General features: G+C 42.6%; 1 protein-coding gene and 1 pseudogene across 3 annotated transcripts in view; both read right to left on the reverse strand.

Moving 5' to 3' along the window:
- Positions 1 to 24,392, reverse strand: part of Camk1d (calcium/calmodulin dependent protein kinase ID) — a 414,346-nt gene that overhangs the window by 144,786 nt on the left and 245,168 nt on the right. For all 3 annotated transcript variants that reach the window (XM_021643605.2, XM_060372960.1, XM_021643604.2), the window contains exon 3: positions 9,412 to 9,486. In XM_021643605.2, the coding sequence (XP_021499280.1) occupies positions 9,412 to 9,486 (75 nt within the window). The remainder of the gene's footprint in view (positions 1 to 9,411; positions 9,487 to 24,392) is intronic.
- On the reverse strand, positions 532 to 2,255 carry LOC110552363 (bcl-2-like protein 13; annotated as a pseudogene).

A 24,392-nucleotide genomic window follows, 5' to 3' on the forward strand; every position in this document is an offset into this window, starting at 1 on the left:
GAAAGATAGAACCATGGGGAGCTTCAGGGCCTTGTTGGGTGTGAAAGAGGTACAGGATCAGACATGCTGCCTGGCAGTACCTGAGCAGCGGTCTGATGTGGGAAAGTACTCCATACTACAGAATAGGGAACCAGAGGGGAGGAAAACAGCTGTGGAGTTCACCTGTTTTGAGAAACTGCAACAGGATGAAGCGCTGGCAGCAACAGCTTCCTACCCCAGATTCTTCTAATTGAGCCCTATCCCTTAAAGCAGTGGCCCTCAACAGGGAGATGACTTTGTCCACAGGGGACACTGGGCAATGTGGGAGACATACTTGGCTGCCCTCACTGGGAGTGGGGTGATCCAGTGGGTAGAAGCCAGGGATGTTGCCGATGGTTACATAATACACAGGGCAACCTCTTACGGAGAAGTACTGGAAGGTCAGTGGTGCCCAAGTTGACAAACCTGTTGTAGGTGGGAACTTCACTCTTGCCCTCCTGAATCTAGCATGAGACAATGCCCTTAGAATGACAGCCAGGCCAGTGTGAACACTCTCTCAAGCCACTGCCACACTGAGCAGAAAGCCCAGTTCCTCCAGTGTTCTGTAAATGGCCAGTCAGCTGCTGGCAGTCTGAGTTTCAGTGAAGACAAATAAAGCCACAGGTCCTTTTGTCTCCTCTCTTGCCTGAAAAGCTGTTACTTCCTTCTTAGAACCAGTGCAACTCCACGCCACTGCCAGGATGGCCAGCCATCGCAGCAGCCCCTCCAAGGAGCAGGACAGTCTTGCCCTGTGTGGCCAGGGCACCGCTTGCCGTCCCCCCCCCCCCCCAGTGGAAGCGGTGGATCTTTTTCCTGCTGCCCTCATTCAGCTGGGCGGCCCCCTCTGCCTGCGCCACAGCAACAAGTGTCACTGCTGCTGCCTCCAGCTCTTCCTCACCAAACTCCACAAACACAGAGGAAGAGAGGCTGGCTTTCTCAACTCTTCATTTCTGTGGCTTCCTTGTAGGCGATCTGTGGGAGTGGGAGCAGCAGCCTCTGGGGATGCCTCCTCTGGCACCTCCTCCTTCTCCACATGCACAATGTCCGAGTTAGAAACGTTCTTACTCTTACTCTCCAGCTCCACTGTTGTCTAAGCTTTTCACTTCTTCAAGATCCATTGCAATCTCCTGCATGATTGGGATACTGGGAGGCTTTCTCTGTGCCAACCCTGCTAGCAGACAGTGAGACAGGTAGGCTCTCAGACTGCCAAGAAGTGGTTGGAGACTCGGGGATACTAACTTGTCCGGAGTTGTCACTGGGCAGTATATAAATGTCATTGCTGTCTTCCGCAATGATTCCAGGGTATTCTCCCTCCTCATTCTCAAGACAGTGCTCCAGCCACCTTACTGAATGCTGAACTCCGCTTTGAGGTCCTCCAGATACGTCACCCCAAACTGTAGCAGCACACTCAAAGGCTCTTGACCATATTTTGTCAATTCCAGAAGCATTTGTTGTAGCAAAACTAAAGGCACCAAAATCTTATTCCATCCGCTGGCATGAACTGTAGTCTCTGATGTACATTCACCATATGGCTGATATGCTTGCTACTGGCTGACTGAGGGTCATTTGCAATGCTTTATGCAAAGGCTCTTTCAGATCCTGTGACACTCTTTCTTCAAGATGGGCCAAGCAGTCTTCTGTTGAGCTTTCCGGGTTAGCAGAGCTACACACTAGTGAGGTGCGACAGTCAAAGCCTGTGCTGGTGAGGGCTTTGGAGACTTCTTTGTCCAAGGATTTCAGTTCTTCTTCAATCTCAGATTTAACTTTTGATAAAACTTCTGGATCCACAGGTTGTGGAGAGACAGCTAGTTGGACTCCTTGGGGTAAGGGACCTTGTTATTTCTCCTGAGAGAGAAGTCCCAAGCAGCTGAGAACAACAGCTACTAGGATTTCATAGTGAAATCCTTGAGGCATAGTAGGAGGACACCACTGAACGGGCTGAATGAGCTCCAAAGAGGCCTATTTAAGGATGTTGAAAATGTGGCTCCGGCCCTGTTCCAGAAGGGATGAAGGATGTGGCAGCCATAGCAGGTGCTTCCCACAGTGTCCATGAGTGGCGGTGGCTGCTCCTACCTGCGGACCTATCTCCGAGTAATATTTCTCCAACAGTTACCTGGGGATGAGCAGCAGTAGCCAGAAATACCAAGTTGGCATGTGCCAGTGTCCAGATCTTATTGCCTACCAAGATGGCACACAATTCCCCCAACCCAGCCAAGTTGAAATCCCAATGGACAAAATTCCTCACAGATCAACCCCTGTAGCCTGAGTCCCTCATAGGCTCAGCCCCACACAGACTCAGCCCTTCGCAGGTTCAGCACTGTACAGGCTTAGCCACTCAGACTGGACTCTGCCCCCCACTTTGATAAGCTTCTTATCAATGCTTCTGTTTGAACTAGACCTTCTGCCAAGCAGAGCCACCTCACTCAGCCCAGTATATCCATCTAGCTAACTCTTAATCATCCTCCACTGAGGGAGGCCTCCTCTCAGAGCACACGGTACAATTCTGAAAGAAAGCAGTTATGGTAGGTTATCAGCCCTCTACAAAGAGAGCTGCTAAAGAGAATCATCTTTGTCTCATGCCATAAAACATCCTAACTACTCATCTAATGCTGAGCAGAAACTACAGTCCTACCGAGTTCTTAATTAACTGTCTGTGGTGAATGAAGATAAGATTTCAGTAATTTATATGTAAATATATTAAGGTATTATATTCAGAAACACATTTTTCCTTCATTACTATGCTTGGCTACTTACTGAAGGCTTTCTATTGAAAGTGATAATTTGTGTTCTAATTAAAATTGTTTCTGGGAACACAGTGTATAAATTATGAATACAATATCCCCATGAAAGCTAACATTGGTGACCTCACCCCCAAAACAGGGAATGGTTCAAACAGCTTCATACGCATGCTAGCACAGGAGATTAAACACATCTCTTGGAAACTGAATATATTCTTATGTCCTGGGCTACTTGGGAACCAAATGAATATTCCTTCATTTGGTTCTTAGGTTTTCAACCTCAGCAGGTATCTGGTTATATCATACATATTTGAGTGTTATCAGGGGATGACTAAATATTAAAATATTTGCATCTCACCTAGAAAAACCATAACAAATCAAATTAACATATTGACAAAAATCATTCATAGTAATTATTTTTTTTAAATCACATAAGGAAAAAATTGGAATAATTGTGAATTGAATGAGATTATTCAGCTAAATTCCAAGCTAGTATTAAATAATCTTTCTTCTACAGTTTTAAAATATTTACTGAATCATAATTAATAAGGTTTTCTAGGTAAACTGAATTATTCACGTTAGTAGTATTACAAGTTTTTTTTTTTTCCTTAGAAAACATTATCAGAACATTATACTACACTGGCCAAAGGTATTTATTGGGTTACTTGCTGCCTTAATTAAATGATTAAATCTCTCTGGTCATCTTCTCCATGTAAAATTATATTATACAAGCTCTCAAGTCTACTGTAGGGTTTAAGTAAGAAAAACAAATATTTCCTTTAATCACCATTCCTTTTCTAAGTGATATAAATTGAACAGAGATTTCTTTTTAATGACTTAGTTCTTGTTAATTATGTGTCTGTATGTATGGAGGGGTATATGCATGTGGATGTAGGTGCTTGTGGAGGCCAGAAGATGCCATTAGACCCCCTAAAGCTGGACTCACAGGCATTTGAGAGCTTCCCAACATGGGTGCTGAGAACAAAACTCAGATCCTCTGGAAGAGCAAAAAAAAAAAAAAAAAATACTCTTAGCCAGTGGGACATCTGTCCAGCCTCTGATCAAATATTTAAAAAGTGAAAGACTTGTATGAACAAGAACCAGTCTCATAGGCAATAAGGTGAGATGAACTTTTCTGGGGGTGAAAAGTACTATAGAGAGAACTAATGTTGGGGGAATGGACAGGGACTAAGCATGGCTACAGGAGGAGTTGAGGGAGGGAATTGAGATTTTATACAAATGAGCTGAGGTAAAAAAAAAAAAAAAACCTTAAAAATGGCCTTCCAAGGGAAGGCCAGTGAGATGGCTCAGATTACCATCAAGCTTGACGACCCAGTTGAAACCACTGGTCCCACGTGGTGGAAAAAGGCAGCTGACTCCTGAAAGCTGTCCTTTGACCTCCACATGTAATGTGTGTGCACACAAAATAAGTAAATAAGATAGATAGATAGATAGATAGATAGATAGATAGATAGATAGATAGATAGATAGATAATCTCCACTAGTGGCAAAGTCTTGGCAAAGTCCTTGTCGGGGCACAAGCTCAGACATTAGAAGAATACCAAAGAATGTGGTCTGGGTGCAGGTGAATGAGAGAGAGAGGTGGGATATGAGATCAGAGACTTTACACAGGAGGTTAGAGCTGGGCAGTCCTAGAGGATGCTGTGAAGTCTTTGGAAAGACAAAGCCAATGGGCATTGAGGTGGGTAGTCAGTGGAAGTCTTCAACAAGAGTCTGGCTAGTATCCTAAGACAGCAGACCAGCGGTAAGCTTGAGCCCGGATAATAGCTGTGAGACTATATAGTTGGTTACATTGGGTAGCTGAGTTTATTGGGTGAGAAAGAAGATTGTAGGAAGACTGTAGGTGTTGAGTTCAAGATATTGGGAAAAGGGCTCTGCCAATTTGCTAAAATGAGACAGATACCAGTAAGAGATTTTGAGGGAATTTTGAATGGATCTTACTACACAACCCAGTGACACTGCCGAGTGGTTCCAGGCTGGAGACAGATTCAAGAGGTACCCATTTGTGTGAATCCTAAAGCCTCATTGGAAAGGTGGGGAAAACACAGTAGCAATATAATCCATTTCTTTTCTACAAAAGTACGTCTGATATAATCTTTTGTTTGTTTAGGTGTACACATAGGAATGTATGTATGTACATGTGCGCATGAGTGTGGGTGTGTGCGTGCTATGATACATGTGTTAAGATCCTTCCACTTTGGTGTATGCCAGGCTAGTTGGGCCACAAGCTTCCTGGAACTCTACCTCCATCTCTCATCTCACAGTAGGAATAATGGGATTACAGATGTGTGCTGTTGTATCGAGCCTTATGTGGGTTCAGGGAATATGAACATAGGTCCTCATGCTTGCATGCCAAGTACTTTACCCACAGCCCTTTAAATATCTACTTTCTTGTATCAGCCTTCATTTTATTCAGCCCACTATAGATGTGATAAGGGGGGTAGTAGCCCTTTATCATTTCCAAATAGAGGACTAATGGTCCACAAGCAAAGAAATTACTTTATTTCTCATCTATAGGTTATAGCAGTTATATAAATGAGCTGATCTCAGTCTCTTACTATTTATAGAAGAGTGTCCCCCAAGTAGCATTCTGAAAAAAAAATATGTATTTGTCTAAAACCCAAATAAAATGTAAATAAATACTCCTTAAACAATTAATCTTCCCTCTGGCGGCATAGGACAAATACACCCCACCCTCAGAATGGAGTCAGCGATTAGAAGTGCGCTAGAGTTAGGGTGCTGAAGTACCTCAGTGCTGAAGACAGTGTTCCCTAGGACTCTGCAACCCTCCCACGCACAAACACTGGGAAATCCAGTACTCCCTAATATTGAATTCTAAATCCTACGTATTTAGAAATCAAGGACTTTCAAGTGACTCAGAAGTGAAAGCAAACAGAAACAAGCAAACAAAAACCAAAAGAACCAAACTACTTTCTACTAACCCAGACCCAAAAACCATACAACCAACCTCAGAAGCAAAGGCTATCAAAGCCTTGGCAAATAAAATCCAATACAATGACGGAAATAACCACACAGTGCAAAAAATCCCCAAAGCAAGGCTACATCTTTCCAATAATACTGTATTCCGATACATGGAGGGGATTTCACCATTGCTTTTTCTTCTTTCTTTTTGTCATTACATTTAAAACATCTGATTTAGATGCTGGAAGAGAGGAAAGATCTGGGTTGTTTATTTGAATTCCCAAAATAGACAAAAGCTATTTCAAAGACATACAATATTACCTTAAAATATACTTGATATTTGAAACTAAACTTTCAAAGTTTTACTGTATAGAATTCTTTTGAGAGTTAACAAGAATTAGTGCAGAAAATGCTAAAAACTTTACATAAAACAACTACTTAAACTACCATGGGAATCCTTATGAAAGTTCATTGTATTTTTACCCACTAGCAAGCAACTGGAAAAATGAAATAACATCCAGTTACAACAGGATCAACAAGAAGAAACATTTCAGATTAAACTGAGAAAAGATATGAGAGGCCCAAATGCTAAAAATTATAAAATGCAGACCTAGATTAATAAGTGACCTAACAGAGAAATAGGTCATGTTTCTGAATTAATGCTCAAATTTAAGTTGTCAATTGCTCTCAAAATTTTACTTAGATTCTATGCAATCCCAAACAAGATTTCCACAAATATCAAAATGACATTTCCACAAATGTCAAAATTTGATTTAAAAATTGTATGAAAAAATCTATTTTAATAAAGTCAAAGTTGTTTTATAAAATAATAAATGATAAAGGGCATTATACTAGCTAAGTCTTAAGATGTGTTTTAGAGCTGTGATATTGCATAATATTGACACAAAGACACATACATAGAATAGAATGAGTACAGAAATAGGATCAAGTAATATTTTAACTAAAACATTAATCATGCGTGTGTGTTTGTGTGTGTGTGTGTGTGCGCGCGCGCGCGCGCGTGCGCATGTGCCATTAGCACATTTGTGGAATTCAGAAGACAACTCATCAGGCTGGTTCTCTCTCCACCACGTGGGACCCAAGGATTGACTCAAGGTGTCAGGCTCTGCAGCACGAACATTGCAGGCCCATTTTGCTGGTCCAGGCAATTGCTTTTAGACAAAGCTACCAAAGCAATTGAGAATACTAAAGTTTTCTTCAACAAAGCCCCTGAATATAGAATATTCTGGTGAGTGAATTAAACCACACACAAATGAGCACACACTATATGGCTCCATTTCTATATTTCAGAATGCAAAAACAAAAATCTCTAGTGAAAGTTAAATCATCGATTGCTTCGTTGGTTAGTGAAGGAGGCATTGAAGGTACACAAGAAAAGAAATCTTTCTTTGGGGGTGGGGGCTGGGAAGATCAGACATGGTGGTGTTATGTTTACCACTGAGATGTCCAGTTCAATGAAATGCAATATTCTGTGATTTACAGTTCAATAAAATAGATTCTGAAAGAGTAATGAAAACCAAAGAAACGTGATTGTTCTCCTGCTGTACCAGCACTTCTAAGCTTAACAATGCAGATACATAGCTCTGCTCTTCAGGTAATTCAAACACCCATCACCTTTAGGTCAGGATTTTGTGGTTGATTTAGCTAACAAATCTACCCAGAGCTCCCACCAGAGTGTAGTTGGTTTCTCCCTAAAACCCTCTCTGAGACACTAGGAAATCTCTGTGAGTATGGTCCTTGTTACTGAAGCTTTCTAAAGCAGCAAGAAAAGATGTTCTCATCTGAGAAGCACAGTGTCTGTGCCAAACCCAGACTCGCCAAGCTCTGGTTTAAGATCAGGTCTGTTCTAGACTCTTGGCTGTCCTCATGCTCACTCCTCCCTACACATGCTTATGTTGGTGAGCACAGAGCCAGGCTGTTCAGAGAATCAAGGCTGAGGTCTATACGAACTCCATCTTGTTAAAGCTGAAGAGCCTCTGCAGAGATATCTTGATTAAGTGACACAGATGTCCACAAGGAAGCTGCATGCACTTAGGACCCATTCATTTCCCACATATTCCCCACCACACCTCTAAAGCAAACATTGCCATCTTTCCCTCTGTCCATTACAGAAACTGTTCCTCAGTAAACTCTGCTCATTTTGCCCAAATTCGTCCAGCTAGCCAGTGGCACCACCGCGATTTCCATCTCTGGGGTACTTCAAGTGATATGTGATGTATTTCTAGACACGAAAGCCTGAAGTAAGTAAGTGCACAGACCTTTGGGTTCTGGCTCTAGTACTAGTCATTTTGTCTTATCAATTAAAAAAAAAAGTCACGCAGTTCAATACACAGCTGGCATTTTATAGGGCTTTTGCTCATCACCAAAATGTTATATTCTTCCTGCTGGGAAGTCAATATTTGAAAATAACTCATTTCTATCTTTAGAGAGTAAAGACTGTCTCTAAATCTGGGGAGAGTTATTACTTGATAAGAAAGAAAAACAGAAATGTGATGTACATATATGACAGAAAAATAAAAGTTTATATATATATATATATATATATATATATATATATATATATATATATGACAGAGAAAGATTCCTGGGAAACTGGACAGTCCACCCCAAATCATGCAATAACCTGACTTATTGTCAATGTTAGAGTCAGACTAACGTTTTCAAATGGGACACTTCTACATTATTTACCCAAAATACCATGATATTCTTACCTATGAGGATATCTTAAAAGCAATCAAATGATTAAAAAAAAAAAAAGTGAACTGATGGAAACTTCTTTGTAGCAACATGGTCTCCAGGAGATAAAGTCCTTTGAGCATCCGCAAGGAGGAAAACATCTGAAACGCATTCGTCAGCCTCCCCCTGGCCACCACTTCCTGGAAGCACAGCTTTGGCAATTCAGACTCTGACTCTCTTAATAAACAATCAAATTCACAGTCCTCAAAACCACAGGACTCAACAATGTGATAGCCCTGTAGTCACCTATGCAGGAGGTGGCCTAACATTCTGAGCGATTTCTAATACTTAAGTCTAGTAAATACAGAACGAAGTGCTCCTGACAATCACACGCTTAAAGTGAAGCAGTGATGTAGTGAGAATGACAATTTCACCTTAAATTAAAAAAAAAAAAACAAAAACAAAACCAATTCTTACAAGTCATCTCTATCTGATAGTCTGACTTCCTCCCTGTCTTGGAAATCCTAGGTGTTTGCAGAGAAGATCTAATGGAGGCGGTAAGGTCACCATCTGACTCCGGTAATACTTTCCTTTACCGTGTCTGCCACAGATCCCCAGCTCACTCACAAGTGACTGTATCTATCCACCACAGGGAGAGAAGGGAAGGGTCGGAGCACACGGCTGCCATCTGCTTTCCTCCCCGGCACCCCTGGAAATGAAGACAGGGGTGGGAGTGCCTCCTAGAGATGAGAGCAAAGTGTTCCCCACTGAAGTGTCTTTAGGCAGCACTTGGCCCTGGCACACGACGCAGCCATAGAGACAAAAAGCAACACTAGCATGGAGCCCAGCTATGAGGACCCCACAGTCACAGAATGGGCCCACTCAGGTCTGAGGATGCCAGTGTGCCCCATCTGGGGGCCACCTTTGCTCTCTGGTGACCTCACACAGCCCAGGGCACTTGTTTGTTGAGGCGCTGGGGCTCACAGGCCTCCGCCCTCATCAAAGAGGTACTTACAGTTGCATAACCAGGTACAGGTGATTCGGGCTTTCATAAATATCTTCCAGGGCAACGATGTTCTCATGCTTAATTCTAAAAGTGGAAAAGAAAGCAACACACACTGTAAGGCCAATTGTACTTGAAAGCAAGGTCCTGACAGGGAAAAAAAAAAGTTACGTGGTAGAATCCCAAATCCTTGATACCACAATGGAGACTACCACTCACCACCTTGTTTAAACATATTTCTCAAGATATTAACCTCTCAACCTTTTCCTTTGTCATTTCTAAGACCTTAGAAACTCACTGTAACACTGGATTGAACACTGCTGCTGTACACGGATGCCATGGACCAAATTTCTCAACACTGTATTTTCCTCACATAGCCCCATGTCAAACAGCTGACATCCTGGGTAGAGCACAACTTCTTTCTTCCGTCTCAATGCGGGGACATCAGACTAGTCCAATCAGCTACTTGTGCTGCTATACAGAAAATATACGGCAGGGAACAGTTTCATGGTGATGTTCAGTGTAGGCAGGGGAAAACCAGCCTGAATGCCCTCGTTGCAGTTTACATTTGTCCTGCCAGCAAATTCAGTTCCCAAGTGAACTAACTAGTGGCTAGGAAATCTAACTTTTAAATTTCTCAAAATTGAAAAAGAATATATACATGTTTAAGTCATCTCTGTCCGGATAGTTGGATTTCTTATTTCCTCTTTCTCCTGATAATCCCTGGGATTCGTGGATTACAAGGACAATCTGAATCCTGGGAGTTGGGCACAAATGCAAATGCTCAGGCTCTGACCAGGCAATACAAAACCAGGGCGAAGCCCAACACTATGTATTTTAAAACCATCAGACAATGTGAGACCCGAGAGACAAGGAGATAAGATCAGCAATTTTCAAATCTCAGCACACTCAGCGCTCAAATGAGCCCCCTGAGGATCTGGTGACAAGGCAGGTTTTGATCTAGTAGGCCCAGGCTAGGGACCTAATATCTATATTTCCCACCAGCATGCAGATCCTAAGGACCACACTGAGCATCCAGCTGGGAGGACAAAGGCAGCCCAGAAGAAGGGAACAGCTCCATTCTAGCTGCTAAGCTGAGCTACCCATGAAGAGCAGTCTCTGTTCTGAACAGCAGGCTCGATATTATTGAATGCATATGAGGGGAGAGTCATTTCATTCCTCCATGAGCTAATTACATGCCTGTTGCTTACACCCCCGATGAACCATTTAAAGACAAGATGGAGCACGCAGATTCTTGTGAGCCCCTTGATAGCAGCTTCACACAACTCATCTGTTTCCCCCTCGTACCTACAACAGACCTGTTTAGTAAATATTTGCTGAATGAATAGATGGGTGATATTTAAAGATGATTACCACTAAGCAGCAAGAAGCAACCTTCCATAGGTAGCTTGTGAAAATGGAGAGATCCCCCCCTGCCCAGTATCAGATGGCTCCCTCTGCAAAAGCAAAACTAAAAGGTGGAATAAACAGAGGGTTCTCTTGATTTGAGTTGGAAGAAGAGAAGACAATTAGCAAAGAGCGGCAATGCTTTGCTTTGAGGTCTACAGCTCTTAGTTAGTTAACATGGTTGTTTATGGGAACTAAAATGACGACATTAAATTCACATTTCGCCTGCCTACCTATCTGTCAGTAATAGCCTCTGCATAAGTGAAGCAGAATGGTATCAGCAATGAGTTATCCCAATATATCAAATAACCTTGCCACCAAAGAAGCAACTTCGGTGCCTAAATGGAGACTGTTACGGTCTTATGTATTTGTGGGATTGTCATTATTGCCTCTGCTTGAGAGAATACGATCAAAGAAAGTATATATTAAGTGCATTTTTTCCTTTATAAGAGCATAAATATTTTTACTTAGTCTCATTACTCTGGGCTGTCAGGGCCTAGATTTATAGGTAATTGAGCTGAATGGGACCACATAGAGAGCTGCTAAACAGAATACTGGAGTGACAGTTGCCTCCAAACTCTAGAAAATAACACACACTTTTAAAAGTATAAATGTGTCCCCAATATTGCATTGTTAGTCATATGGCTTGTAAGCGCCACTGGAAATCTCATGTTTTCATGGGCTTAAAGACCAGCATCTATGGTTCTGACACTCTTTGGAAGTTGAACCAACAAGGCTTTTTGAGCCCAAGAGTTCAGTCACTCAACAGTTAATAACCATTTCTCTGCATACAAAGACTCAGCTGTATACAAAGCATTCGGCTAGTCAAAATGGCAGGCTGTAAAAAGGGCCACAGTGCCTGACTTGGGTGTGTGGACTAGAGAGCCCATGTGTCTTCACTGAGTGCTGACAGAAGATTAATTGTTTGTATATACTGGACCATCCTAGAGAGGAACCACAGACGGCAGGGGCAAACCAAAATGAAAGCAGTGAGAATATACTATCATACTAGCTCCCTCCCTCTCAACTCATGTTTCAATGAGCCCAGTAATGGAGCAATTTGTCCCTGACTGGGTTTTTGTTGAGTATCTGGAAGAATATAAGAAAAAAAGGGGAAAATCTTGTGTCAGTGGAGCAAACCATGAACAATTAGGCATTAAATGGCAAACTCTGGGATTGCCTTTAAGATTACAAGAAGCTGGTCCCATGTGGGTGAGAATTACAGCAAAGATCTTAAAAAAATGATGGGGCTGAGTTGTGATGGTTAATGCTTGAATAAGCGTAGTTGAGTGATTTCAAATAAATCCTAAAATGGCCTCTTCAATGTCTCTTAAGAAAAGTGGCTTAATTAACTTGGAGCTGTTAGAACATAGTAAAAGAAAACACTCTGGCCTCCTACATCTCCTTTTAATCACTTATTTCTACTCCAGACTCCTTATGATAGAGACAGATTAAATTTAACATTTTAAAATTTATAGATTATCATTACAAAATACCAGACAAATATCCATCCATTTCTGAGGCTAGGGCAGTGTGTGTGCTATAAATGCTTAACCACAAACAGAGCTTCTTCTTTCCCTGATTTATCCAACAAATATCTGCTGGGAGGCCACCATATAGCAGCCAAAGTCACTGGAATTAGGAAGTCAGTGGTGGACAAAACAAGAGGAAGATTCAGCTCCCGTGAGCACACAGACTACAACCAAGAAACCTTCCCAGGGAGTCCAATACTCACTAGAAATTAGTGTCATGTCATTAATTATTACTTCTGGGAGCAACAGAGATTAAACCTACAATGTCTTCCATGCAGAACACTGAGCTTCATAATGCCTCCTTCTAGGCATTTTTTTCTTTCTTTTTTTTTTTTTTTTTTTTTTTGTCACTGATCCATCTTCTATCAGCCATCTTATAAAGTAGCTGCTATGCCTCTTATCTAGTGGCTTTCATTTGGCCAGACTGTGTTACTCAAGCAAAAGTAATGACCCAGGTATGAAAACACAGTTATCACAAGCAGAGCATTGAATAACAGTTCAATAACAGCTATTGCTCAACACGAACTATATATCATGCATATGCAAATGACTGGTTATGTGAGGTTCTTGCCTTCATCAGCTTAATAAGTTTTCATGCATAAGAAGGTAAGTTCTATGTAGGTAGGAAATCTCAATGATTTCAGTCACTACTGTCTCCCCAATACTAAAGAAGGGTATGACAGAGATTGTCTTTAAAAGATATTTGTTGAATGAGTGAGTGAGTGAATGAATGAGTGAATGAGTGAGTGAGGCCACCCCTCCTAATAGTGCCACTGCCTGTAGGCCTACGGAGGCCAATTACATTCAAACCACCATACTTGTTTTGTTGATGTTGCCATATTTTGACACCTCTGGGGATTGAACTCAGGATCGTGATCATACGAGGCAATCACTCTACCACTGAGCTATACCTAGCCCCGAGCTTTGTTGAATTCAGTCTTTTGGGAATCCATGTAGCACTTTAGACAACCAAGGTATTCTAAATCTCGATTCACTCATCTGTTGTACTTACTACTCTTCCCAACTTTGGGCTGTTTGCTTATTTAGAATGCAACCACTCGGTGCCCTTTTGGAAATTCCTACTTAAACTTTGAATGGGACAGTTGTATTCCACAAGAGACCCCCACCAAGATAGCTGACTTTGATTGCCACTTAACTGCAAACTCCAGAGCACTATCCTCGAGCCCCTATTTTACTGTTTATCCAGGAGACAATACAGAGACTTTGCTGAAATGACATTTCTCCATGATATAAGCCACACAAGACTATTTAAAAGAGAAGTGAGGTGCTCGGAAAGATTTCACTCTTGGTAAACCCCCATTAGTTCCTAGCAACCACTACAGTCTTTACTAAATGGTCACAAACCATCTGCTTAATTTTTCCTTTCAGAATGTTTCTGTGCACTGAAGTCCAGCTCATCAGTCTGCAGATCTCAGAGCCTACCATTTTATGTTACAAACTCTGACAATGTCCCTGATATTGTTTTCTGAAACAGCTCAATTGTGATTCTTTTGTAACAAGAGCAATTTCCAGAGTACCCTGGGGCCTAACAAACCTAAACTTAGCAATGAACCAATTTCATCCCTTTCTTTCGAGCCTACTTACAGCATTGTTTTAGTACAACATTTGTTGAGCTTTAAGTATGTGTCAAGATGGTACTAAGTTGTGTTGGTTTTTGTTGGAGCTGAGAATTGAACCCGAGGCCTTCAGCATGCTAAATTGGCACCTACCATTCACTTACACCACCAGGCCCTAGAATTTTTAAATATTTCATTAAATATTGACAACAACTGTACAGAGTAGACATTATTTTCCTCGGTTTTAAAGGGGGAGGGCAAACATCTTGGAGGTCAAGTATTGAAGGTGATAATAGTCATAGTTAGCATTGTTAGGTCTTGATCTAAGTTTACTTTTACAACAAAGCCCATGTGAAAGCGACATATATAATTTCTACTAACTACATGTGCTGGTTAGTTTTCAGTCAACTTGATACAAGCTGGTATCTTTTGGGAAGATGAAATCTCAAGCAGAAAAAAAAATGTCTCCATTAGATTTGGCCTTTAGGCAAGTGTGTGGAACATTTTCTTAATTAATGATTGAAATGGAAAGGACCAGCCTACCTCAGATATTACCACCCCTTGGAAGCCGGACCTGAGTGATATATATATATATATATATATATATATATATATATATATATATAAACCAAGCTGAGCTAGCCATGGGAAGCAAGTAAGCCACATTCCTCCATAGTCTGTTTCCATGCCTGCCTCCAGAATCCTGCTTTGAGTCCTTCCCTGACTTCTTTTCATGGCGGACTAAGATCAGGCACCTAAGCCAAATAAACCCATTCCTAACAAAGTTGCTTTGCTCATAGTTTTATCACAGCAACATAAAGCAAAGTAAGACACTAAGTTATAACAAATACATCTAAGACAGCAGTTCTCAACCTGTGGATCATGACCCCTTTGGGGTCACATATCAGATATCATGCATATCAGATACTTACATTAGAATTCATTACAGTAGCAAAATTGCAGTTATGGAGTACCAATGAAATAATTTTATGGTTGGAGGTCAGCATAACATGAGGAAGAATATTAAAGGTCACAGCATTAGGAAGGTGAGAACTACTGATAAGAGAATATAATTCCAGAGTTATCTGCATAAGACTCTGACACCTAAACTGGGGGTGTCAATCTCATCATGAACAAGACAGTGTTTACTCTGAGGGTGCAGAGCTTTGGTGAACCACCTCAGCTTCATGAATACTCTCAAGGTACTTGGTTGTAAACCTTCTGACTGATGAAATCTCAGTGGGTCAAAGGAAAACAGAGGAGATGTGTTCACAAACAGAAAGACTCGTACAGGTCCAGAAGTTAAAAATCACAAACTCCTCATGAGCTCATCTCTGCTCTCTCCATCAAAACTGGGAGAAAGCACACAGAGAAAGGAGACGGAGTTACAGAGACCGCCCATGTGGAGGCTGTGCTTTGTCCAAATCATGTAGCTGACCTCCTATTAAGTCACCATTCAGCTTTTCCAAAGCATGACCAAGGGGAGCCATACGCCATGAGATATGTCCTTTGGAGAGCAGCAAACTGCTCAGAAGTGTGTGTAATTTAAAGTCGATAACAAAGCTGAAGCAAGCCTAGGTGTTAAAAAGAATTTCTTTTAATTTTCATCACTAATCTATCAGGCCCACAGTAAGCACTAGATGACCAGTGTATGTGCTGAGGGTCAATACTTTATGAGATCTACAGTAAAGTCTCCATAATCTCGAACAACAGGCAGATGGAAAGAGGGCAGAGAGAGGAAAGTTGAATGGGAAAACAGCACACGGGTATTGAAACAGATGCCTGTCTGCACTGTAACTAAAAGCCAAGCCAATCTGAACACACACACACACACACACACACACACACACACACACACACACACAGAACACTCACACACAAACCATGCCAGAAGAAGCCAAGAGAACATTTTAAAATTAATTCAGAAAGAAACCCACAGTGCCAAATGTGCACACAGGCCCTGTTCCAAAGCCCCCAAGCTGCAGGGAACATCAGGACCAAAGGACAGGCATGCTTTGCACACATTCCCCCGATATCAACATCTTCCCCTCTGGCCTAAGTTCTCAGTTAAAGAATCCACAAATGTTCAATTATTTGTTAAGTGAGGGATGAAACACATACACACACACAAGGGGAAAGAAAAGAATGTTCAGTACTTTTTTTTTTTTTCCATTCCATCGTGATCTATTGACCTGAAGGAAGAAGAAAATTGTGAAGGCAAATTCTAAAGAATTTAGAGAAAGGAAAGCATAACGAAATCCCTTTCCTTTGCATCACCCTTACTTTCCACGTGGGTCAGAGTGTACTCAGAAAGGACCAACTGGAACAAAGCATATTATTAGAAAAGGCAGGGCAGGGGTGACAGAAGATCTTAGTCATGTTCCATGGCTGCAGAGAGACACCGTGACCAAGGCTGCTCTTATTAAAACAAAACAAAAACCCAAAAAACTGTAATTGGGGCTTGCTTATAGTTTCAGAGGTTTTGTTCATTATCATCATGGTGGGGAGTATGGAGCCACGCAGAGCTACATTCTGACCTGGAGGCAGAGAGAGAGAGACTAGGCCTGGCATGAGCTTTTGAAAGCTCCAAGCCAACCCCCAGTGACACACTTCCTCCAATAAGGCCTAATCCTTCTAATCCTTTCAAGTAATGTCACTCCCTGGTGACTAAGAAATCAAATTTATGAGCCTGCGGAGGCCATTGTTATTCAAACCACCACAAGAAGCATCTCTCCTCAACAAGGACTGCAGCCTCACAAGGAACTGCAACCAGCTTCCCGCATCTTCTCGGGCTGGCAGTCCTGTGTGGGAAAGGCCTTTCTCCTGAAAAGCAAGCCAGTCTAATGGGAAGACCATGGTACTTCAGCACCCAGCACTCTTGGTTTTTCTAAACAGGCTACAAAGTATAATTTTTTTCTCCACACATAAAAAGCATTGCTCCCTGGCATGGAATTGAAGAATATTCTGACAATACTTAGTTTTAGGTATTCCTGTTTCTGTAGTAAACACTTAATTTTCCTTAAATTTAAAGGAAAAAAAAAATCTGTATTTCCTGCTTTCTTAGGTCAAAAGTTTTTTTTCCCCCTCCTAAATTACATACACAGTACAGGTTATAACTGAGAAAATGAAATAATGTCCATCAGAGGAGAAAGTGATGGTTTCAAAATATTTACCAGATATTAGCAAAATTAATGCCTTTAACTTTCATGACGTGGGCAGATTCACTGATAGTATCTCTTCCTTTACACAACCTTCTACGGTAGACATCCTCATTCCCAGGCCATAGCCACCTCCTCTCCTCCCTTCCTAAGCACCCTGTGTTCTCTCTCACTCTCAACTGGAGAGCTGATCAGACTCTCTGCCTTGAACTCTGGCCCTGGCTCCTAGTGGTCCAGCATGAAGTCCAAGTCACCACCCTGACTGAAAGACACCCACAGCTTCTTCACATCTTTCCCAGTCTTCTTCCACTACTGTTCTGCACCAAAACTTCACGAGTCCGGGCAGGCAGTTCTCCCACACTGCACCATGCCCGACTGTGCACGCCTTTTCTCTGGCCACAAACGAGCACTAATCTTCCCTGTTTCTTCTTACTGAGGTGCCCTTTAAAACATCTTCATGGAGAACTTTTACTAATTCCTAAGGGTTCACAGGACTTCATCCCTCTCTCTTCTTCCCCATTCTAGTTCTTTTTTAACCTTGTAGTTCATGCCCCGCTCTGTCCCAAGAACCTTAGAGTATTTGGGTACATGCTTTTCATATGTAGAGAAAACAAGTCTAGAAGGGTAAAAATGCATTCAACTAGTAACAGCTCAGAAAACACTAAAGCGGAGAGGAGGTCTCACTTTATACTTTTGCCTTGACTGGGTTGTATGTCTGAAGTTCAAAACTCAGAAATTTGACTCACGTAACTATTTCCTCACAGCTTCCAGGGGCTGCACCAGCTTCTGTTCTCAGGAGAAGCGTGACTCAGTGTGCACAGTGAAGCTCCCGGTCTCAGGAGAAGCGTGAGACATTAGCTCTGTGTTCTCTTCCTGAACTCAAGGGGCAACAGGTTGCTAGATTGTTATATCTCTTGACTTTATTAAGAGTAGTTTTTTTTTTTTTAAGAGTCCTTCATCAAAATCATCCATCTCTAGCGCACCAAAATATAGATCCATGCTGCTGCCCACAGAGTCACACGCTAGGGCTGGAGAGAAGGTTCAAAGGTTAGGCTGCTCTTCTGGGGGACCTGGGTTCAGTTCCCAGCACCCACACAGTGGCTCCCAGTCACATGCCACTCTGGTTTCGGGTTACCTGACGCCCTCTTCTGACCTCTGAGGCACAGAGCAAACAAGTGGTGCACAGACACAACATGCAGGCCAAACACCCTGACATATAATATAAACTGACATAAATTAAAAAAAAAAGAAGAATCCCGTACTGACCAGCCAAACTGCACAATCAAGTGGACAACTCGGTCAGAGTTCTTCCCAGATACATCTAACTAAGAGTTCAGATGTGTGGCTTAAACTTTCTAACCTGGTTTGCTTGTTTGTAAACAAACACTAAAGTATATGCTTTTCCTATCTTACTACCTTCCAACACATATACGGATGTTATGTTTGCATCAAATAAATATAAGCATTCATATATCTCATAGGCTGTGCTGAGGTTTTGTCTGTTTTATATATATGTGTGTGTGTGTGTGTGTGTGTGTGTGTGTGTGTGTGTGTGTGATAGGGTACGTCTGGAATTCGAAATTCAAATCTTAAAAAATAAAAAAAATTAAAAAAACAAAAAAACAAACTTCCCCTTGCTACCAGCAGATGGAGCCATAATCAATAGGAGACCACAGAGGGCAGTCTATAGCACCTAACACCCTAACATAGTCAACAGACATCTTGAGTTTATGAGCCAATTCTGCCATATGTGCTGTTACTGTTTAAAGATTAAGTAAAATGTGCTGATCTCCAACAATTGTGAAATGAGTTTTGTTGTTGTTGTTTTTTTTTTTTTTTTTGAATTATTAAAAGTAGATAAAGGGGGCTGGAGAGACAGCTCAGTGGTTAGGAGCACTGGCTGTTCTTAGAGGACCTGGGTTCAATTCCCAGCACCCACGTGATGGTTCACAAGTGTCTGTAACTCCAGCTCCAGCGGATCCAACACCCTCACACAGACATACATGCAGGAAGAACGCAACTCACATAAAATAGAAATGATTTTTAAAGCAAATGAAGACGAGCTGAAGAAGTGGCTCTGTTGGTAGAGCACTTACCTAGCAGAGGTGAGGGTCCAGGTACTATGGCAGGTGCCTGTAACCCCAAGCATACAGTGAGAGGAAGCAGGCAAATAAGTTCAAGGTTATCCTTGTTTACATAGTGTGTCCAAGGCCAGCCTGGGTCATGTGAGACCCTGCCTCAAAGAAAAGGAAGGAAAGAATGAAAACTCATGTTCACAATCTGTCATAGTTCCTTAAGAGCACACTAGGTACCCAAGTGTACTCTTAAGGCACACTAGCCGAGGACAGCGGCCAGCTCTCCAGTGCAGTGAGGCAGACTGGAGGTACTCTGGGAGGCGCGGAAGGGCTCAGTCTCTCTCTATTTGGCCACTCTCTAGCTACATCAGTGCTCAAGGTCTCCGTTTTCTTATCTTGGAATTACCTAGCCCCATGGGATACTCTTCAAAGTTCTTTCCAATGCTTCCAATCGAGGAATCTGAAATGATAACGAGGCCAAGTGCACTAAGAAATACACGAGGCTTACAAAGCTTGACTCCAGGAGTCCACGGTCCCCAGAACAGTCTCTGCTACCCAGGAGCCTTGTTACAAACTCACTTCAACAGTCAATTCTGTGTGGCTAAGCTCATCAATTAGATAAGTGGGACTTACTGAACTATGAAGTCATTCATACACGAATGACCAGCTTCTCTTTGCATAATCAACCTCACACTGCTCTGAACTCATAGAAAAAAAAATACTCAATAATTTGTTTATGTGTAGAATACTTTCCAGAAGATCTGGCTGGGGCCTTTAATTCACAGTGTGTGTGTGTGTGTGTGTGTGTGTGTGTGTGTGTGTGTGTGTGTGCACGCCCAGTACTTAGCCCAGGGCTCAATGAAAGAATAAACAATTTACTCTAACATTCGTAAAGCCTTACAGATACTCAAAAGGCTGAAGGGCTTACAAAAAGTTGGAATATTTGATTGTCAGTTTCTTTCTGCTTTCTGTTACTACCCATGATAAAAGGCAGTGGGTCACAAGATCAATCCTGTGCTAGAATGATCTGAGAAGTTTTAAAACATACCAGTACCTGGCAAGGGATACAGCTTATGCTTGTTAAGAGCCCTGGGTTTGATCTCCAAAACAACAACAATCTCCCCCTGATACCCAGTTCTGTTCCTGGGGATTTTAATTTAGTTGGCCTGCGATGTGGCCTGTGCACACGTTGTGGGATGTAATTTGTTTATTAAAACTTCTCACCAGGCAGTGGTGGCACACACTTTTAATCCCAGCACTTGGGAGGCAGAGGCAGGCAGATCTCTGTGAGTTCAAGGCCAGCCTGGTCCACAGAGTGAGTTCTAAGACAGCCAGGACTGCTATACAGAGAAACCATGTCTCAAAAACAAACAAACAAACAAAACCCTTCTCAAATGATTTCAGTGTACAAAAACGGGTCATTTGCTAAACTACAGAGAAAGAACCCAGCTGTTTAGATGACTGGTAATTCCACATGTTTAGTGGCCACTATAAAGTTACCCTAGGGGATATATTTTTCTTGACAGTGTCCTGAGGACAGAGGTCCATGGCCCCGTGGCGAGCCCATTACTTCTCCCAGAAGAGTGAGATACACCGAGAAGTCCCACCTGGCCACCTGCAGCATTTGTTTGTAATATTTCTTAGGAAGGCTTGGCAAGGCCTTTATGGGAATATTATTCCTTTCTTGGTGCCTTTGCTGAAGAGTAATATACATGACCTGGGTGCTTGGAACATGAACACAGACACCTGGAGACTGGGAGGGCATGAGGGTGTTTGGTGTTCCTAAAGGGGATTTATCGTCATTGCTGATGTGAGCATGAGGCATCCAAAGGCACCTTCTAAGTTGGTTTCAGGTTCATTATGGATATTTAAATGAGAATAGAGCAGTCACTCCTGTATAGAATGTTTTTGATGTCACAGAGCAGGCATGAATGCCTAGACTGCAGTTGTGTTAGCTCTGAGCCTTGACTTCGCCAAGCACCTCTCTCCCACCTCTCAGAACACTCGCAGGGTTGAAGACTTCAAAATAACGCCCTGGGCAAAATCTTAGTTTCCTTTTTATGTCCTCCCCCTAATGCCCTGTACTTTCTCTGTGTTGGCTACACCACATAAAAGATGCTTGGCTTTAGAGTCCCCAGAAGGATGTCAGACTACTATCTATACAACTGCATGGCCTGGCAATGGCAGGACCTTCTGCGATGCTACAGAGACCCAGGTGGCCTGAGAAGGAGAGAGGAGGCCCTGGGGCTGCTGCCTCCGTTCACTCTAGATGCAAGGCAGCTGGGACCGAGTGGTACGATCCTAGGTGCTTTGGCAAAGCACATGGAATACGGTGACATTTATTTAGAGAGCAGTTAGCAGATTGTCAAATAAAAAGATGAACAAGAAGAAAAACAGAGCAATTGAACAATTGCCTAGTGTCTGCGGCTTTGCAGACTAACGTTCCACTGTGACAGGCCTTGGTGCTCTAGGAACGTGCCCACACTTCTAGCTGCAGGATCCACTGTTCTTTAGCTTTTGCATTGTGGTAATTAACGCTGTCACAGAGCCTGTCTGGGCCACACCAGGCTGCAGAAAAAACCTGGCACATTTCTAGTGAATGAGAACCTTCTTTCAAGCAATTACATGTCAGATATCCACGAGGGTGTTTGTGATTAGCTGTATGTTTGTTTTTAATCTCAGATCTGGTTTTCTGTTTATTTCCATTGAGTGTTCAAGAAGCACAAGGCTGTGTTCTTTCTTGAGAAAGTAATAGCAAGTTTCTTCATAACCGAGATTAGAACTGTGATTAGAAACATGTTTTGCTTTGTCCCTGAGTTTTCAAACAGAACACGCTACAGACCTCACCTCTTGGCTTCATGGCTCCATGATGGCTGAGCATGCTGAGGCAGCTCTGAGCTAACAGTTTAATGATGCCCTGCTAAGAAAAGACCAAGACCCAAAGGATGTCAGCTCTTAGGAAGTATCTTAGGGTAAGCTTGAGCACTGCTTACAACATACTCAGGACAGTACAAATAAATAGGCTGTGGAAATCAACTAGCTGCTCTTCACCTAGTCTTCTAGAAATTTCAGAGGTATGGAGCCAAGAAGACAGTTCAGTTGGTAGGGTGCTTGCTTTGCAAGCTAAAGCTCTGAGTTCAGTTCCCAGGGTATAGATTAAAACAACAACAAAACAGGTATGGCAGCCTAAGTTTGTATTCCCACCACAGGGAAACAGACAGGCCACTCTAGGCAGCCTAGCCAACTTGGAATATCAAGGCAAGTAGAAGCCCTGTGTCAAAAAGTATGGTGAATGGGTGAACGAGAAACACACACACACACACACACCCCAGAGAGGGGGGAGAAGGAGAAGGTGGGTGGGGAAAGAGGGATTGAGGGGAGGGAGGGAGGAGGGAGGGGGAGAGAGAGAGAGAGAGAGAGAGAGAGAGAGAGAGAGAGAGAGAGAGATTTCAGAGTTTCAAGAGAAATTCAGAATTCAATAGTCCCATGAGGAAAGAGGGGACATAATGCCACCATATGGAACCCTGACAATGACACTCAGGAAAGCAGGCATAAGGAGTGTGACAGTCATTGCTCTCCTGTTTAGCAGAGCAGCTGACACACCCAGGTGGTCACAGTCTGCAAGCCAAGAGCCAGGGCGGTCTGGGCCAGGCTGAGGTCACACACAGGCCACTGGGTACAGAGACACTGTCTTATCACAGCAGCCAGGCAGAGAGATCTTTTTTTCCTGAGTACCAGACTTCATTATTATGATCACTTTGACTGGCTCTTCTGAGTCCTCTGGTTTCTCAACTATTTTTGAAAATTCACTGCATAAACCTACAGGGGTCCACTTGCAGCAGATATCACCGTAAAACTCCCAACGCAATAACTGTCCTCCCTGGCAGAATTCATCACATTAGAAATCAGAAGTCAAAAATTCACACCCATCACCAGTGTACTTCCCTGTCTAGGTAGTGGATTCTACTCAGCAGAACATGTTCTGCTTTCAGGGATCCATAGTAGAGTGTTTGCCCAGATTCTGGGTTTGAATTCCAGCTCCACAAACAATAAAACAATCCACTACTAAAAACTGAAAAGAAGAAAAACAAAATAAAAAGTAGAGGGGAGGGCACAGGTTTGATTTAAACAATTCAGAAATTCAATAAAAAACACTGTCTGCTCCACTCTACCTTGTGAAGACAGTTATTACTGATATGCTTCAACACAAAGGCAGGTCCCACCCTCACGTCCAAAAAGTTATCTTTGGGACTAGGGAGATGGCTTTCACTGGCATCACTGCAAAAAAGTGCTCACCATGTAAGCACAAGGGCCTGAGTTCAGGTCCCCAGGACCCATGTCAAACCTGGGCAGTATGGCACTCGTAAGTCGGGGAAGTGGAGACAGATGGATTCCCAGAGCTCATGGCCAGCCAGGCTAGCTGAACCAGTGAGCTCCAAGTTCAGTGAGAGATTCTGCCTCAAAAAATAACCTGGAGAGCAATAGAGTGATGACATGTAATGTTAACCTCTGACCTCCAATCACATGTGTGCGCACGTGTACACACACACAGAGAGAAAAAGAGAGAGAGAGAGAAAGAGAGAGAGTGAGACTTGTCTCTAACTATAGACTATACACATAAATTTTCCAGCTTATTTAGGATTTCTTTAAAACCCAACCATAATTTTTAATAACAGCAGGAAGCCAACAACACAACTATGGGGACAGGGAAGAGGCGAGGAGATGCCAACGCCCATAAACATACACATAAACACATATGGAAATTTTCCATCAGGCAAATTCACACAGAGGCTGGGATGGGTGAATGGCCGCCAGTGCTTACTCTACTGCAGGAAAGAACTCAAAGAATATTTGAGGGGTACCTATTCCAAGAGCCTTAGAAAAACCAGGTCACCTCTGATGATCACTGTTTCACTGATTGCTCCTCAGGAACCAGTGGAGGACTCAAAGTGGAGAGATGGTTCATTCAAAACACTTAAGGGGGAAGAAAATCAGGCTCTCAAGACTGGCAGTTTGGGGATCTGTTCTGAGGATGTGGAGGTAAAGAGGCCATCCGGTGCCTTCTGGTTTTGTTTTCTCCTGTTTATCTTTTTTTTTTCTTTCTACTTATTCTTGGGGAAAGAGATGGCACTGCTTGTGGTGTTCACATCTGGAGACGAATATTTACTGAGTGACTATGCCCAGAGGAGCCGTGCTTCCCGAGATAGCGCTCCATGTCACACGTCACAGGGGAAGAGGGATGAG

Source organism: Meriones unguiculatus, chromosome 19, assembly GCF_030254825.1.
Source record: "Meriones unguiculatus strain TT.TT164.6M chromosome 19, Bangor_MerUng_6.1, whole genome shotgun sequence".
Lineage (NCBI taxonomy): Eukaryota > Metazoa > Chordata > Mammalia > Rodentia > Muridae > Meriones > Meriones unguiculatus.